At 40.1% G+C, this 19,670-nt stretch overlaps 1 protein-coding gene across 2 annotated transcripts in view; it reads right to left on the reverse strand.

Moving 5' to 3' along the window:
* Positions 1 to 19,670, reverse strand: part of LOC116974381 (mitochondrial intermediate peptidase) — a 78,874-nt gene that overhangs the window by 40,424 nt on the left and 18,780 nt on the right. For both annotated transcript variants that reach the window (XM_033022764.1, XM_033022766.1), the window contains 6 exons: positions 18,264 to 18,324; positions 15,257 to 15,309; positions 9,906 to 10,059; positions 6,057 to 6,134; positions 3,801 to 4,005; positions 2,041 to 2,150 (listed from right to left, as the gene is read on the reverse strand). In XM_033022764.1, coding sequence (XP_032878655.1) covers positions 2,041 to 2,150; positions 3,801 to 4,005; positions 6,057 to 6,134; positions 9,906 to 10,059; positions 15,257 to 15,309; positions 18,264 to 18,324 — 661 coding nt within the window. The remainder of the gene's footprint in view (positions 1 to 2,040; positions 2,151 to 3,800; positions 4,006 to 6,056; positions 6,135 to 9,905; positions 10,060 to 15,256; positions 15,310 to 18,263; positions 18,325 to 19,670) is intronic.

The following is a 19,670-nucleotide window of genomic DNA, read 5'->3' on the forward strand; positions in this document are numbered from 1 at the left end:
CATCCCTCATCCTCTTGTACTCCAAGAAAAAGTCCTAACCTGCCCAAGCTCTCCCTTTAGCTCAGGTCCTCACGTTCTGGCAACATAGTCGTAAATTAGAGTCCACCAAACTCTGCAGCTTCTTGCGTTCCCATGCGTTAGAACAGATATGCCAAACCATGATACAGCAAGTTAAGTTACTTTCTGCAGTGCATCTGTAGAAGTTTGGAGTGAAATGCTGAATTTCTTCAAAGTTTAGAAAGGCAGCTACCTCTCTCCACCACTGATCCACTAATGAAAACTGGCTAATTGGCTACCAAATTCCCCTCTCTGAAGTCAATTAGTTCCTTTGTTTTGTTGACGTTGAGTGAGAGAGAGAAAGGTTTTGTTGTGGCACCACCGGACATTGGGTATTTTTTAGAGAGGTTACAGGGAGAAGGCAGCCGAATGATTGAATGGCGGAGCAGACTGGATGAGCCGAATGGCCTATGTCTTATGGTCATATGTCTCATGTCATATGTGAGAATGAATTCCACAGATTTACCACCCTCTGGCTAAAGAAATACCTAATTTCCATTCTCAAGGGACGTCTTTTATTCTGAGGCCGTGCCCTCTGGTCGTAGACTTCCACTAGTGGAAACATCCTCACCACATCCACTATCTTGGCCTTTCATTATTCAATAGGTTTCAATGAGTTTTAGTTATTTTATCAAAACATAAATAGCCAGACAACCTTTGCCCTAAGCTTTGCCCCCTGTGAAAGTCCACTGAAGTATTCCGGGTTAGTAGCACATCACCTGAAGTCAACTCAACTTTCAATCATCAGTCACTTCACAGCTGCCTAGGATAACCATATAACCATATAACAATTACAGCACGGAAACAGGCCATCTCGACCCTTCTAGTCCGTGCCGAACACATAATCTCCCCTAGTCCCATATACCTGCGCTCAGACCATAACCCTCCATTCCTTTCCCATCCATATAACTATCCAATTTATTTTTAAATGATAAAAACGAACCTGCCTCCACCACCTTCACTGGAAGCTCATTCCACACAGCTACCACTCTCTGAGTAAAGAAGTTCCCCCTCATGTTACCCCTAAACTTCAGTCCCTTAATTCTCAAGTCATGTCCCCTTGTTTGAATCTTCCCTACTCTCAGTGGGAAAAGCTTTTCCACGTCAACTCTGTCTATCCCTCTCATCATTTTAAAAACCTCTATCAAGTCCCCCCTTAACCTTCTGCGCTCCAAAGAATAAAGCCCTAACTTGTTCAACCTTTCTCTGTAACTTAGTTGCTGAAACCCAGGCAACATTCTAGTAAATCTCCTCTGTACTCTCTCTATTTTGTTGACATCCTTCCTATAATTAGGCGACCAAAATTGCACACCATACTCCAGAATTGGCCTCACCAATGCCTTGTACAATTTTAACATTACATCCCAAGCTTTGGTGTTCCTCTGCAATGGCCTATAGTTGGTCAGGAATCACACTTGCCAAACCACAGTAAACCCTCGTTATAACAGACCACAGGGTGGAGGGGGATATGGTGTCAGTTATTGTCGTTTGTCCGCTACAACCAAGCAAGGCGTTCGCTCCAACCACCCAGCGGTCACCCCGTGAAACGAGCTGTTTTCAAATACTACGTTTTTAAACGCTAAAAAAGTATTTTCTGTTACTGCTGAAAATACTGAAGAGTGTTTGATGCATTGTTTAATTGAGTTAAGTGTCGACAGAAGTGATTGCTTGTCAATTTAAATGCCGTGCCAATTTCAATGCCCTGTCGCCGCAGTGTAACTAGCAACCTGTGTTCTTAAAGAGACAAACCAAAATCAAACCAGAACCAAAATCCATCTTAAGGAGGTCTGTAATAACAAGGGTTTACTGTACCCACATGGAACGTTCACATGAATTTCTTAGCTTTAATAAAAAGGTTGTGCCAGCAATAGTGTAATTCCATTGGCAATGCAATTTCTTATTTTATCAATACTGTGATTATGTTATTCTGTAAGGAATACTAATGAATATATGGAAATGTGGTTACATGTTCAATTTCCGTACCTCTCCTGTCTGATAATGTCGTGCAAACTGTCTCACCACTCGATAGTCACTGGCAAAATATTCCATTAAAATTGAAGGAACTTCTGCAAAATCAGTAGGACATCTTGTACCTGGGAGTGGGGGGGGAAAAATTCCACAGTAAATATAAATTAAGCACCAAACCAAAGGACTAGTCAGATGAAATTGAAAAGGGAAAATGTTGGAAATACTCATTACACTACATCTGTAAAAATGAAATGAATGTTTCAGATCGATGATTCTTCATCTTCACTGGACCACACGCAAGAGATGGTTAGAAAATGTGACTATAATGAAACCTGTAAACATAAACAATGCTGGTGGTGTAAGCAGCAGAGTTGGATCTTCTGCTAACAGAATTATTAAGGGATTGGACACGCTCCATATAAAATTATTAAGGGGTTAGACACGCTGGATACAGGAAACATGTTCCCGATGTTTGGTGAGTCCAGAACCAGGGGCCACAGTTTAAGAATAAGGGGTAGGCCATTTAGAACCGAGATGAGGAAAAACATTTTCACCCAGAGAGTTATGAATTTGTGAAATTCTCTGCCTCAGTAGGAAGTGGAGGCTGATTCACTGGATGCATTCAAGAGAGCTCTTAGGGCTAGCAGAATCAAGGGATATGGGGATAGGCAGGAATGGGGTACTGATTGTGGATGATCAGCCATGATCACATTGAATGGCGATGCTGGCTTGAAGGGCCGAATGGCCTACTCCTGCATCTATTTTCTATGTATCTATGTAATCAGCTAGTTGTCTAAGCTCAGCAGTCACCCGCAATTAGAACTCACTTTTTCTTGCAGCAGGTTGACAGACCCAGTTTTCCACGGAAACGAGATCCCAGCTAATCAGTGAGGGCATTTATTATACAGGTCCTCCCATCCCAGAATGATTTTGACAGTTGGTAAAATAATATCCTCAAGATGTTAAAATTATCAAAATGCTATAATTAAAATTGTAAAGTTATTGAAATTAAACTACTAAGAAAATTGTTCATTTAAAGTAAATCAATTGCCATTTCTTCCCATTAAAATCAATGAGCCTGCTGGACTATCACCAGTACACTTCTTCCTCATACCGCTGGAAACCCAGGTTCAATCCTGACTTTGGGTGCTGCCTGTGTGGAGTTTGCATGTACTTCCTGTGACCTTCCTCCAGGTGCTCTGGTTTCCTCCCACATCCCAAAGATGTGTGGGTTTGTAGGTCAATTGGCCTCTTAAAATGTGCCCCTAATGCGCAAGGGGTGGATGAGAAAGTAGGATAACATAGAACTACTGTAAATGGGTGATTGATGGTAGACGTGGAGTCTGTAGGCCGAAGAGGCCCCGTTTCCTTGCTGTACCTCTACACTAAACATAATTTAAACTAAACTATACATCTGCAGACTATAGCACACCTAGAACACTACAGGAGCATTCCAAGTGCCTTGCAGGTGGCTCAGGCTCCGCAAACAGCTGAGCAGTGGGCTGGACTGCGGTTCAGGAATATGCAATCTGTTGCCAATTAAACAGGTGAAAGCCAAGCATATCTTCCATCTTTTAAAGAAGATCCAGCCCATTGACAAAGGGAGTGGGACGGCATTTATAAGAAAAATTCCATTGCATGTACTACATAATAGGGCTATTGGAAGGTATCTACTTAATCTATAAACTGTAGAAACAAGGAGCTGCACTTTAGACTTAAGAAATTCAGCACAATTTCTGATGATATAACCAGTATACGGAATGGAAATGACCTACCAGTGACATGTTGATATCTTGTGCGGCCCAGCATTGAATGCATGGCATGACCCATTTCATGGAAGAGATTCTCCATCATGCCAGGGGTTAGCAGTGTTGGGGAGGAGCTTGTTGGATGAGGCAGACTGAGCATCAGTACGACGATAGGAAGTTGATACTCCCCGTTCTCCATTAATCGACCTCCCCGAATTGTAAAGTGGCAATCCTTAAACAAATACATTAATGCTGTTAATTTTCTGCGATACCTCCGGTATCAAGAACTTCTCAAGGGCAAGAAAATACATGAGCTACATATCAATTCATAACGTTCGCACGATAACAAGAACACTAAAATGTGCATGCACTTTAAGTGTAGAGTAAAATTTGAGGGACATGGAATGTACACGAGGAGGCAACTACATGTGATTTTTCTGGTGTGACCCAAAATTTGGAAAGGGTTTGACTTATCTTGAAATTAGTTAAGCATTAATTTAGGGTGGCTATAGAATCAAGAGTAATGACAGAGTTGAAACAGTATTCTGCCACGCTGTGTCAAATGTTAGATTTGGGCGACAATAACTGAAATACAAACCAAAAAAAGTAGTAAGTAAACAACTGCAACTGTTGGAAATCTTAAATAAAATAGAAAATATTAAAATGAGCAGGTCAGGCAGCATCTGTGGAAAAACAGAGTTTATGTGAAAAGCGAAAAACATGCAGAGGGTAAAATTTCTGCATTTATCCCTGTTTACAAATGATACCCGACCTGCTAGAACGTGTTGTCAATTTTTATGCAAACTTTGACAAGTAGTAAAAGTAGGTGTTGGAAGAAGTGTAGCACCGACATCTAAATACAACTAGTTATATTATTAGCGCCTTTTAACAATTTGATTATATGCTGCCTTTTTTCCTTTACACAACTTCAAATTGGTTACCCGAGTGGTGTGATTATTCATTTATACTCTCCAAGAAAACAACTTAAAAAAAATTTGATAAACTGCACCCAACATTCATAATTCATTTTACCTGGGCTTTTTCAAAGTAAAAATCATTAAATCATTAATTGTCAATGGAATTCGTATCCAAATATTTGATTGGTCATGTTCACAAAGGCACACTTGCGTAATTTATGATTATGCCATAGATTCAGAGTCATACCACAGGGAAACAGGCCCGTCAGTCCAACTTGCCCACAGCAACCAACTTGCCCTATCTACACTAGTCCCACCTTCCTGCGTTTGGCCCACATCCCTCCAAACTGGGCCTGGGCAGAATAGTAGCACAGCGGTAAAGTTGCTGCTTTACAAAACCAAAGACCCTGGTTCGATCCTGACTATGGGTACTGTCTGTAGGGAGTTTGTATGGTCTCCCTTTGATTGCTTGGGTTTTCATTAGGTGCTCCAGTTTCCTCCCACATTCCAAAAACATATAGGATAACGGGTTAATTGGCTTCGATAAGTTGTAAAATTGTCCCTCGTGTTTGTAGTTTAGTGTATCACTGACCGGCATGGACTCAGTGGGCCAGAGGGGTTGTTTCCGCTCTGTATCTCCAAACTAAACCTGTATCTTAACTTCACCTACATGCCAAGATTCTATAACTCTTATTGTAATCACTGAACAGTCTACTAAACTTTGTTTTTAAACTTTTTAATAACCACCACTCAACAGCGACATGGAGGATGGTGTTTAAGTTTTTCACTCTCATTTGCTTGAATAAAGTATTCTCAGCACAACAGGTTAGAATTTCCAACATTTTATCTCTTTTACTCTTGGAGTGAATGGAGTAAACACATTCATCCCAAATCATAAAAAAACTGGTAAACAAAATAAAAGCGGTAAACAGATCCCATTTCTGACACCATGTAAAGACTCAAACTCACACAGGTTGAAACACAAGCATCTTTATTGTTCAGGTCATCAACTACACAGCGGTCATCACACGTTCACACCGCTACTCGTACTGGTAGACGGTGGGTAGGATCTTACACTATGAATGTTATAATTAGGCGGGGTTATAATTACTAAGCATTCTAATTGGCTAACATGCTATAGCCAATCTACGTACAAATTACAAGCAAAGAATGGAGAGATCAGCGACAGCAGGCACTGTAATCTGGAGCAAAAAACAAACTGCTGCAAGAGCGCAGCCCCTCACGTAGCATCTGTGGATCTTAACCCAAATTGTCGACCATCCCTCTGCCTCGCCACAGATTCTGCTTTACTTGCTGAGTTTCTTAGCTCATTTTCAAATAGCAAAGAGCATTAGTAAGAACATACCTGATGGGGTTTGTCAGGTCTGTGGAAGAAATCACAGTAAATGTATCCCATAAGTCCATCAGTTTCATCAAGCACTGCCTGGAGAAGGAACATCAGAATGACTTACTTCAAAGTACAAACTTTCAGCAGATAGCAAAATCTCAAACTGCCTATGAAGATATTACTGCCAGGTGAAAACGCAACTAGGGACCAATTTAGATGCAGTTTTCCCACATGACAATTATGCCAATCTTTGAAGTCAAACAGTATGAATGAATACTGACACAAGGAACTACAGTTGTTGGTTTACAAACCAAAAAGATACAGAGTTCTGGAATAACTCAGTAAACCAGGCAGCATCTCTGAAGAACACGGTTGGGGAGAGTCTCGACCCTAAACGACAGCTGTCCATGTTCTCCAAAGATACTGCCTGACGTGCTGAGTTACTCCAATATTTCGTTTTTTTAAAAATATGAATGAATACTTCAAGTTAATCTCCTCTTTCTCTCCCTCCCCTTCAAGAACAAACGCCGATACAAAGAAAAAATGTAAAATATATAATATTAGGGATATCAAAATTAAAGCACTTTTAAAACAGAGTCTTAAGCATTAAATTTAGGCACACATTCGCATACAGTACGACTACTTCTTCATTTTTTGTGGAAATAAAAAAAAAAATCTTATTCTTTTTTTTTAAACGTAACAACTTGAATCATTTTGTTCCACACTTGGAACAAACATTTTGAGAAAAGGAGAAATAAGGAACAGCAGATGCCGGTGTACAAAGAAAGATACAAAGTGCTGGAGTAAATCAGCAGGTTGGGCAACATCTCTGGAGGACATGTAAAGGTGACCCTTTCGGCCTTCTTTAGATTCAAAATTCTCCCTAAATTTTGAGAATGTAACTCTGATATCTGTGCACATTCTTTTGCTGCTTCAGTTTCAGATAATTGCAAACAGGATGGTTGGAGATGGGAACAAGGGAATGGAGTCTGTGACAGGGGCCAACATTAATGATTTGGCTTCACCAGCGCTTAATTAGAGGAAATTTCTGCTCATCATGTACCAGGTAACTTGATAATTTCATTGTCATTGGAGAGAAGATAAAGTAGGTGCTATTGAAGGGCATTGGGTGCACTGAGATAACAAAGGTGTGTTAATCCTTTCTGGCATGCAAGTTTGGGAAACAGAGTCATGGCAGGCAGTTCCTTAGCTTTGAATATTTAATTAACATTGGAACCACACAATCAGAAGGGAGCATTTTTGTTGTGCCTGTTTAGATGTTGTCAAGCTGGAAAGAGTGCAGAGAAGAAGGGTTACGGCCCAAAATGTTGCCTATTTCCTTCGCTCCATAGCTGCTGCTGTACCCGCTGAGTTTCTCCAGCATTTTTGTCTACCGTCGATTTTCCAGCATCTGCAGTTCCTTCTTAAACACAAGAGTGTGATGCATCTTGTTAAAATGCTTTCTTTCGTGCAGAGTAGAGGAATCAAGAAGCATGGGCCATAGGTTTAAGGTGAGGGGGGGAAGATTTAATAGGAACCCAAATGGTAACTTTTTCCATACAGAGGGTGGTCAGTGTATGGAACGTGCAGGTAGTATCGCAACGTTTAAGGAACATTTAGACAGGTACATGAATAAGACAGGTTTAGAGTGATATGGGCCAAACGCAGGCAAGTGGGACTAATGTAGATGGGACATGTTGGTCAGTGTGGGCAAATTAGGCCAAAGGGCCTGTTTCCTTGCTGTATGAGTCTATGACACTCGGTGTTATAACCATATAACCATATAACAATTACAGCACGGAAACAGGCCATCTCGACCCTTCTAGTCCGTGCCGAACACGTATTCTCCCCTAGTCCCATATACCTGCGCTCAGACCATAACCCTCCATTCCTTTCCCGTCTATATAACTATCCAATTTATTTTTAAATGATAAAAACGAACCTGCCTCCACCACCTTCACTGGAAGCTCATTCCACACAGCCACCACTCTCTGAGTAAAGAAGTTCCCCCTCATGTTACCCCTAAACTTCTGTCCCTTAATTCTCAAGTCATGTCCCCTTGTTTGAATCTTCCCTACTCTCAGTGGGAAAAGCTTATCCACGTCAACTCTGTCTATCCCTCTCATCATTTTAAAGACCTCTATCAAGTCCCCCCCTTAACTTTCTGCGCTCCAAAGAATAAAGCCCTAACTTGTTCAACCTTTCTCTGTAACTTAGTTGCTGAAACCCAGGCAACATTCTAGTAAATCTCCTCTGTACTCTCTCTATTTTGTTGACATCCTTCCTATAATTAGGTGACCAAAATTGTACCCCATACTCCAGAATTGGCCTCACCAATGCCTTGTACAATTTTAACATTACATCCCAACTTCTATACTCAATGCTCTGATTTATAAAGGCCAGCACACCAAAAGCTTTCTTTACCACCCTATCTTTACCCTGGAATAAAGGGTAAGGACTGCGTTAATCCTTTCTGGCATGCTACTTTAGGAAACAGAGTCATTGCAGACCGTTCCCTAGCTTTGAATGTTTAATTAACATTGGAACCATGCAATCAGAAGAGAGTTTTTTTTGCACCAGGTTTACAAAGAAATAAAGAGAGCAGGTGAAGGAGAGTATGGTCAGCCAAATCAAATGTGGTGAGGATGGATAGATTACCTTGGCCACCATGACGCCAAACATAATTAGTGACTTTGATAACACCCAAATTGATATCAACCCGACTAGTGGAATTCAAACAAGTAATTTCTGAAGGACTGGTTATGAATTTGGGAGGTTATAGTAAATTCAAGGATTTGACACCGGGATCGAGATGGGACAATATTTTTATAAAAACGTAACAATAGCAGTACTCATTAACTAAAGGTTTACATTTACATGATGCCTTTCAGATCCCTTTCTCAAAGCGCTTTCCTGCCAATTAAGTTTTTTTGAAGAATAGTCACTGATATATTGAAGGAAACATGCCAGATTCATTTTTGTATGCCACACCAATGCAGGATATTTCATCTGATGAAATCTATGATGGCATTCCTATTCCTAGGATTCCATCCTAATCTATTCTCCCCAAATTTCCATCAACTCCCATCAGATACTATGAATTTGGAGCAATTCAATTAACCTACTGCCAGCAGGTCTTTGGGATGTGATAGGAAAGTAGAGCAACTAGTGGTAACCCAGTGGTCTTCGAAAGAATATGCAAACTCCTCACAGCCAGAAGTAAAAATCCAACCCAGTTTACTGTAGCTATGAGACAGCTGCTCTACCGACTGCACCAGTTTCCACCTCTCAACGAAACAATATAATAATAACCAGGAAAACCGTTGTAGTTGTATTGATTAGGGAATAAATCTTAGTCAAGACATTGAAAGACTGCCACAATCATCTTGTAAAAGTAACATGGGTCCTTTTGCTTCCCCTTGAAGTAACAGATCCCAGTTTAATGTCTCTACCAAAAGGTGTACTTTCATACAACAGTGATAGGCCAGCATAAATGTTTGAGCTGAAGTTGTCAGTGGGACCCGAACCTGCTACAATGGTGCCCAAAAAGTAACATAAAAAGGAAAGTTTGACACTTAGCAAATTTGTGGGAAAGGGATCAGGGGTGTAAAAATAGATCTCAAGCTACATGAATTGACTGAGGGAACAAGGGCTATACCATTTATAAATTTTAACAAGAATATTGAAAATAAATAAGCCTTGGCGCAATCCATTCCAAATTTATGTGAATAAATATATAGGCGGCTACAAATATCTACAGCTGAACTTAACCAATATTTTGTGATCTTTACAATGAATGAAATTTCAAAAACTTGGATCGAAGCAACCAAGAGCAGGAATATTATCGGAAGCTGAACCATAACTCACCAGCTTTCGTACATCTTCAGACCAAACTTCACCTTTTTCTGGTTGTTCTACACACAACGAGACGCCCAAGAGCTTTGTGAAAAGTAAATTTAATCCATCCATGCAGGCTCCCAAAGAAAAAAATGGGCTATAAAGACTAGGTTCTATGTTGTATCTGAAATGAGATCAATGGGGGCAATAGAAATTAATGATATATTTTAAAAGCAGAAATGCAAGTGATATTATAGAAGACATAAATTAGATATTGTTCCTTACTCGTGGCAAATAGGATACAAATAATTATAATTTGCATTTCAAAATTTAAAGAGTATGCAAAATAAATGTATTTCTTAATTGTCTCATAGAAACATGCAAACATAGAAAATAGGTGCAGGAGGCCCTTCGAGCCAGCACCGCCATTCATTGTGATCATGGCTGATCGTCCCCAATCAATAACCCGTGCCTGCTTCTCCCTATATCCCTTGATTTCACTAGCCCCTAGAGCTCTATCTAACTCTTAAATCTATCCAGTGATTTTGCCTCCATTGCCCTCTGTGGCAGGGAATTTCACAATTTCACAACTCTCTGGGTGAAAAAGTTTTTTCTCACCTCAGTCTTAAATGGCCTCCCCTTTATTCTAAGACTGTGGCCCCTGGTTCTGGACTCGCCCAACATTGGGAACATTTTTCCTGCATCTACCTTGTCCAGTCCTTTTATAATTTTATATGTTTCTACAAGATACCCCCTCATCCTTCTAAACTCCAGTGAATACAAGCCTAGTCTTTCCAATCTTTCCTCATACGACAGTCCCGCCATCCCAGGGATCAATCTCGTGAACCTACGCTGCACTGCCTCAATCACAAGGGTGTCCTTCCTCAAATTAGGAGACCAAAACTGTACACAATACTCCAGATGTGGTCTCAGCAGAGCCCTATACAACTGCAGAAGAACCTCTTTACTACTATACTGAAGCATTCTTGTTATGAAGGCCAAGATTCCATTAGCTTTCTTCACTGCCTGCTGTACTTGTAAACCAACTTTCAGTGACTGGTGTACAAGGACGCCTAGGTCTCGCTGTACCTCCCCCTTACCTAACCCCATTGAGATAATAATTTTCCCCCTTGTTTTTGCCGCAAAAGTAGATAACCTCACATTTACCTATATTATACTGCATCTGCCATGCATTCGCCCATTCACTCAACCTGTACAGGTCACCCTGCAACCTCCAAACATCCTCTTCACAGTTCACACTGCCACCCAGCTTTGTGTCATCCGCAAACTTGCTAGTGTTGCTCCTTATTCCCTCTTCCAAATCATTAATATATATGGTAAACAGTTGCGGCCCCAACACCGAGCCTTGCGGCACTCCACTCGCCACTGCCTGCCATTCTGAAAAGGACCCGTTCACTCCTACTCTTTGCTTCCTGTCTGCCAACCAATTTTCTATCCACGTCAACACCCTACCCCAATACCATGTGCTCTAATTTTAGTCACCAGTCTCCCGTGCGGGACCTTATCAAAGGCTTTCTGAAAATCTAGATATTATTACATCCACTGGCTCCCCTTCATCCATGTACAATCACATCACTGCTAAACTGAATCTATTGCTGGCTACAGCAAAGGTCCTAAGGAATTCTTAAAAGAGAAGAATGGCAACGGTAAACTTGTATAATTGTAAGAATTTAATAGAACTTTTGTTAGTTTAGTTTATTATTGTTACATGTACAAAGGTACAGTGAAAAGCTTTTTGTAGCATGCTACAACAGAGACCATACATGATTACAATCAAGCTTTTCACAATGTACAGATACAGGATAAAGGGCACAACATTTAGTCCAAGATAAAGTCCGATTAAAGGTAGTTTAAAATCTCCAATGAGGTAGATGGGAAGTCAGGTCTGCATTGTATCTGATGAGAGGAAGGTTCAGTTGCCTGGTAACAGATGGGAAGAAACTGTCCCTAAATCGGGAGGTATGCATTTCCACACTTCTATACCTCTTGCCTGACACCATCCCCAATCTTTCAAAAATTCTCTTGGACAGATGCACCCGCACAATTAGGTTGGTTAAAAAAGAGAGGTACTAGAAAGACAGTACTAACAAATATACGTTGACTGTTGTCAGGCTCCCACAATATACTTAAATTATGATTATTGAGAAGGAAATAATTCTGCTTATGCCTTCCAGATAAATTAATTTGAGGTTTTTTTAAATTACATAATCTAGGAGAGAAAACTGTTACGCAAATACACAAATATATATGATTTAGTATTTTGTACATAGTTATTCTGTATTATTTAGCTTATTTGGTACATAATACTTGGTACATAGCTAGAACACAAAACCATTTATTTTTTCTGTTTTTCATCAAATACTCATGCAATTCATTTGTCCATCGATATGAAAGATTTTAAATATTGACTTTTATTTCAATAATTTCTTGAAATTATTTTTAATAATTTTGAATTATTTTCAATATCGCTTCTCTTAGTTCACTATTTCAAAGAAGACAAATTATATATCTAATCTCAACCATCCTTTGAAAAAAAAAGTAAAAGACACACTGGATTCTAATTTATACTTTCAGTTGACTTTCGGAGCAAGAAATATCATTAATTCAATCTCTTTATACACTAAATTTCACAAGTATTTTGTTTTCACTTCTCCTCGTTTCTAGTTAGACACCAGAAGATGCTCAAAGTAAAGCTCCAAGGTGAGCTTCAACATTTTGGAGTTAAACAGCTTGAACATTGTTTACTCTGATGATTTTAAAAGAGACAAACCAGGTAGCTGCAGTTGGCCTCGGGTTACACGGTGAATGGGGCACTCTCAACATCTGTAACTGCTGAATTTCTCTCAGAAAGACTATTCTTTTTCAACTATCAATCACCGTCAAGAAAATAATCTCTTTCCTCTTTCACTTGTCAGTCGACAGAGAAGTTTGTATTACAATACACTGCATGGAAACTTGAAAGAAAATTAAAATGTCAAGTGATACATGTCACTATGATACTACAGGGCAACAGAGATAAAACTAGGAAAATTCCCTCTCACAATTCACCCAATTATGAAATTCCCCTAATATGAAATTCAAACCCTTGCCTCTTGGCTAAAACCAAGAATTTGGATTACACTGCATGTTTAAGGCAAATTTCAAAGCCAAGCACTGAGGATATTTTAAACCATAATCTCTTCTTCCCAACATGAAAGCCCTATCGAGAACTCCTTCCAGGATTAAAAGAAAATTGTAGAATACATTTGATTCATGCAACTCATCATAATTAAAGTATATTGTGGGAGCCTGACAACAGTCAACAGCACACTCATTCTATACATTTGATTCATGCAAATCTGTCAACAGATTACATCTCATCAAATAAAAGAGACGTTGGTAAGGAATTTTGTATCCTTACAGCTGCTATACTTTTTAACCTAGCCTGTAATAATATCCAACAAAAATTAGACTTTAAAAATGTCTTATCACCAAGTAAAACCAACATTTTAAAAAGCAATGCTCAGTATCCCATAATAGTCATGGAGTAATAGTGTGGAAACAGGCCCTCCGGCCCAACTTGCCCACACCGGCCAATATGTCCCACTTGCCTGCGTTTGGTCCATATCCCTCCAAACCTGTCCTATCCATGCAACTGTTTAACGGTTTCTTAAATGTTGGGATAGTCCCTGCCTCACCTACCTCCTCTGGCAGCTTGTTCCATGCACCCACCACCCTTTGTGTGAAAAAGTTACCCCTCAGATTCCTATTTAATTTTTTCCTCTTCACCTTAAACCTATGTCCTCTGGTCCTCGATCCACCTACTCTGGGCAAGTGTGTGCATGTCCATGTGCGTGGCATACATCCAGATCGAATAAGAAATCAATTGTAAAACTTCAACACCAGTGGACGAATCACACAATTGATCTGCCGCGGGGAGAATAAAACATCGCAGCTACATACATTGTGCATTTACCCAATCTACTCCTCGCGTCATTTTGTACACCTCTATAAGATCACCCTTCATGCTTCTGCACTCCGAGAAATGAAGTCCCAGGCTGCTTAACCTCACCCTACAACTCAGGACCTTGAATCCTGGCAAAATCCTCCTAAATCTTCTCCGCATCCTTTCCAGCTTGACAACATCTTTCTTACAACATGGCAACCAAAACTAAACACATGTGGCACACCAGATTTAACAACTCAGCATTTTTATACAGTAGCAAAATCACCACAGGATTTTCTGCAAGACCAATCTTAGACTAAATTTGTTTTCAAATATGTTCTTCTGCCTTGCGCAAAGGAACGGGGTTCAAGAAGAATCTTGAGGAACTAATGCCACCATGTATTGACAGGAAGAATATTTCTCCTCCATGCAGTATTATATGCTATTGTAGCAGTCTACAAATTCGATTTTGATCTAATTTTTAGCTTAGAGAGACAGAGTGGAATCAGGCCCTTTTCACCCATCGCGGTTCCTCATTGACCAAAGATCACCTGTACACTAGTTCTATATTACAAACTGGGAGCAATTTACAGAAACCAATTAACCTATAAACCAACACATCTTTGCAATGTGGGAGGAAACATGAACACCCGGAAAAAACCCACAAGGTCACAGGGTGAAACGTACAAACTGTGTACAGACAGCACCTATAGTCAGGATCGACCCGGAGTCTCTAGCGCCACCCAGAGTGATCTAGTTAAAGTTCGGTGTGATAGATCATGACACAATCAGGTACATATTAAAAAAAATAACTTTTAGCATCTATTAGATGACTTTTCCAAGAGTGCGTGTGTAAATGAGAATTAGACTGGGGTCACCAGAGATAATGATATCGGGTAGGAAGCAAATGCATTACTGGTGATTCAATAATAATTGCATCACCATGAAACTGAATCCATTAAAAATAGTTCATCAAGCCCAGCCTGCTTTATATAAATCCAGTGTACCTGGCTTTGAGGAATCTCTGGTTTGGCACAAGCCATACTTTGACAACTCGAAGCATGAAATTTAATTAAAAGGGTGGTTTCGTTTAGAATGACAATGATAAACCAAAGACCAAAACAAAAAATCTTCTGCAATTGGCAACATTTCCGTTGTGGTTTTCCCACAATATTTCTTGCTCCATTAAACACCTTGATTGATTATGTATCTGACCCCAGATTATCTTCAGTCTGCTCTAGTCTATGTGTATATACTGAGCCAACAGGTATCATTATAAACAAATACATTTTCTTCTGAACTAGTTTAAAAACCAAAAATAAGCAATAATTTAAAAATGGGTTTACAATTCAGTGTGCTGTCATTTCCAAATTCATTATAAATAGCAAAAATATTTCCATTTCTAAACAAAATACCATGCATTATCAGATTTTACCTCTCTGCTCGAACAACGCCACTATAGTAGGAGTGGTCCCATGGCATCAGCTCCTGAAATGTTAAAGAATCTGTCATCAAAAATGATGTATTGTGCAGTGCAGTCAATTAAGATTATAATAAACATAATACAGGTCAACCACCTATTTTACGGCACCCTTGGTTCCAGAGCCTTTCTGGATTATCCATTTTGACGGACCAACAGAGGTCACGACTTTGGGGGGGGGGGGGGGGGCGCTGAGATACCGGCCCGCAAAGTTGGCCCTGGAAGTTGGCTAAGGGAATGGATCTACCGGTTCCGGCCAGGCCGGAGTTCCAGTCTCAGCCGCAGGCAGCAAATTCAACCCGCCGATCGGCTGCGGAAGACAGCTGTGGAAACAGATCTGCCAGCTCCGGCCGGGCTGGAGCTCCAGAGCTCCTGCCACAGGGGACAAAATCAATTTGCCGATTGGCACAGAAGTCCTGACGAGCTTGATCGGCTGCCTCACCCGACCTAGGGGCCACATTTTCAGGCAGACATCCAGTACGGGGGAGGGAAGTATTTTCTGGATTAAGGGACCACCAGTGGCTGGAAAATCGGTGGTGGCCGTGTACTGTATTTAGCCATTTACATTTTATTATACAAAAAAATATTCATACTTTTCTTCCAACTATTAAAGGCAGAGACCTCACCCACTGGCAGGAATCACTGAACTTCCCGTCCTGCTTCCATGCTGCTCAAGTAACTCAACCTCGAAATCAACCATTTTTTACCCATTGTCTGCAATAGTGCTTTGCTACATTTCCACAATGAATGTGATTTTTCACATCCGTTTCTACATACAATATAAACAACAAGCATACCCCAAGTATACCGGCTTAAAGTGATTCAATCTTATCAACAACACTAGCCTGATGCACAGCATTATAAAAGTTGGTGCTTTTTTCTCCAATCACAGTACTGTATTTGAACTGCTAACATGCATAAACCGAAACAACCACGATTTCATATGGAATGTGGCATCTCATGTAACATTGGTTTTTGCATTGGCCTGAGAACATGCTTCAGCCACCATCTTGAGGCAGTCTTGTGCTGAGCATACAATTTCTACCTTTTACACATCATATTGGCTCAGACTGCTATACTTTCAAGCTTCTGATTCTGCTGTGGCTTGCTGATTAATTTTGGATGTACTAGATTTTTTTCTTGGCTTTGAGATTCACAAAAATGTTGTTGATTGCTGAAATTTAAAAATTCAACTGATTCAGCACCTCCTGCATATTGATCTGAAGAAACTTTTGTTACGTCACCAATTACTGTATATAGGTAGAGATATTTTTTTCCCCCCAACAAGTATTGTTGAATGGCATCTTTGTGATAACATTCTTCTAGCTGTGGAAAATGCATGAAAGAATAAATGTTTGATATTTACTTCTAACCCAAGGTTGGCACGATGCAGTCACTTTAACTAAGGATTATAAATGTTTGTTCACTTTCAGCCTCCATAATTATTTACTCTTGTCAATGAAGTAGGTGTGGATCAGAATTTTCAAAGTTGCAAGATAGAGTAGTGTTCCAGAAGAGGATCAATTGTACTTGTGCATGTTATGATTCGACTGAACAACAAGCAAAACAAGCATTTCACTGTGTCTCGGTACACATGACAATAAATAAACAACCAAATATTAAAAATACTGTTGCCCACATCTATCTCTCTATAACACATACACATGTGCACATGTCCATGTACTAACTTCATTTTAAATGACACCAATTCTACCAGTAGGTCACTTAAATTACAGTAAGTGACAGCAATTCTACCAAATCTGGAATGTCCACATGTTGGTGCTATCAGAACCATTCACCGAGAAACAATAGGAATTCATTCATAAACCAGACTCCATATTTCACTTCCTTTTGCCAGACCTCAGGAATCTAGTCCAAGTGATTCTAGTGCAGATTGTTTCCTCATGTGAAAAAAAAAACTCCATAACTGTGTCGACATACTCCAACATAAACATCTTAGTTGCACTAATACGCGAGAGATAACACTGAAACCGACTGCAAAATCCTTCCCTTGAAAACCTGCAGCTCAGAAATTAACTCAGGAAAGGAGGAACAATTTGGGGGTCAATAGACAACTTAAGAACGGTTTCCACATCATTAAGCTGTCAAAACACTGTGTCAAACACTAAGTTCAGGTTGACACAAAATGCTGGAGTAACTCAGCGGGACAAGCAGCATCTCTGGAGAGAAGGAATGGGTGACGTTTTGGGTCGAGACCCTTCTTCAGACTCTTTCAATTTAAACCAACATCTGCAGTTCTTTCCTACACACTAAGTTCAGGTTTCTCACTTCAACAGTTGTGCTATTTTTACTTTAAAGGTGGCAAGGGATTAAAACAATATGAAAGAAGTGGAAGATATGAAAAATACTCAATCATAAAACAAAATTGGAGGAAGTTATGAAAGAGTGGATCAGCCAACTCTCAGGAGGTACATTACCAAGAAATAAAATGCCAGGTCAGAAATGACCTGGCAAAATACATCTTTCATTGCGGAGTTCTGGCTCCTGATGCGCAACGCCTAAAAGATCAGCTGAAATATTACCTTCAGGGCAGCCAACATTCTTTCACTAAATCATCTTCTCTGGAAGATCCTGAGGGTAAGCTTTAACATTCAATTTTGCACATGTGCTGGCTTTTGAGTTGTCCCTGACATACATGGAGAATAAATGAACACAAGTTATAAAACCCATCTGTGGTATCAAGTCTTGCAATTGATCATCTGCATTACCAATTCTCATTTATTTTTCTCAGCATTTATTTGGGCAAACCTTGAAAACTATTTGACAGTTGAGGGTTTCTCTTTAAAAATAAAAAATTAAATTAAAAAAGTTGCTCTGACCATACAGTATCTTGACCATACAAAACCATCTATTGGCACAATATTGTGTCATTTTATTTCACAATCACATGGAGAAAAGCAGTGTCACTGAAGTGATTTCAAAAGTGTACAATAAAACTCACAAAATTTGTTGGATTTATTTTTTTCTTCATTTCTTCCATCATCCTAAAATCTTTTATGGCTCTGCAAAACAATGTAATGGGTGTCATTGCCACTGCTAGCAAAGATGAGGCATGTAAAGTTACATAAGCAAATAAAGCCACGGCAGACACAAAATGCTGGAGTAACTCAGCGGGACAAACAGTATCTCTGGAGAGAAGGAATGGGTAACATTTCAGGTCAAAAAAACCCTTCTTCAGACCAGTCAAATCAAATCAGTCCGAGTCTGAAGAAGGGTCTCATAAGTGACTTTTCTTGTCGAGACCTGCAGTCTGAAGAAGAGTCTAGACCCGAAAGGTCACCTAGTCCATTTGATGTCTGGCTCGCTGAGTTACTCCAGTCATTAAGCAGCAGGTCACTTTCAAGCATATCCATTTCCAACAAGAGATAGCCTAACAACCTCCCTGTAAATGCATACACAATTATGAGAGGAACAGATAGAGTAAATGCATAGATATTCTTTTACCTAGAGTTGGGGAATCAAGAACCAGAGGATATAGATTTGGAGGGGGTAAAAATTTAATAGGAACCCAAAGGATAACTTTATTTTTATGTACAAAAGATGGTAGGTATATGGAACGAGCTGCCAGAAGAGGTAGTTGAGCAGGTACTATCACAACATTTAAAAAACATTTGGGCTGGTACATGAATAGGATAGGTTCAGAGGGATGTAGGCTAAATGCAGGCAGATGGGACAAGTGTACATGGGGCATGTTGATCGGCGTGGGCAAGTTGGGCCAAAGGGCCTGTTTCCATGCTGTATGCCTATGACTCCTTTTGATAATCAATGATGTTTTACAGAATTCCCAATCATAAACTGCCTAAGATGACCACAATAATTAAAAACTGAATTTCACTGGCCGCACGGCAAATCAGATCCAGTGGCATTTCACTTATACAGTGGAGAGGGTTCAGAGGAGGTTTATGAAAATGATGCCAGGAATGATTGAGTTAACACATGATGAGCGTATGACAGCACTAGGCCTGTCCTCGCTAGAGTTTTGAAGGATGGGGGGGGGGGGGGGGGGGGGGGGGGGGCGAAGGGGCTTCATTGAAACTTACCGAATAATGAAAGGCCTGAAAGAGGATGTTTCCACTAGTGGAGAGTCTAGGACCAGAGGCCATAGACTCAGAATAAAAGGACGTACCTTTAGAAAGAAGATGAGGAGGAATTTCTTTAGTCAGATGTTGGTAAATCTGTGGAATTCATTGACACAGAAGGCTGTGGTGGCCAAGTCAATGGATAATTTTAAGGAGGAGATGGAGATTGACAGATTCTTGATTAGCACAGGTGTCAGGGGTTATGGGGAGAAGGCAGGAGAATGGGGTTGAGAGGGAAAGATAGATCAGCCATGCTTGAATGGTGGAGT

This window comes from Amblyraja radiata, chromosome 6 (assembly GCF_010909765.2).
Source record: "Amblyraja radiata isolate CabotCenter1 chromosome 6, sAmbRad1.1.pri, whole genome shotgun sequence".
Lineage (NCBI taxonomy): Eukaryota > Metazoa > Chordata > Chondrichthyes > Rajiformes > Rajidae > Amblyraja > Amblyraja radiata.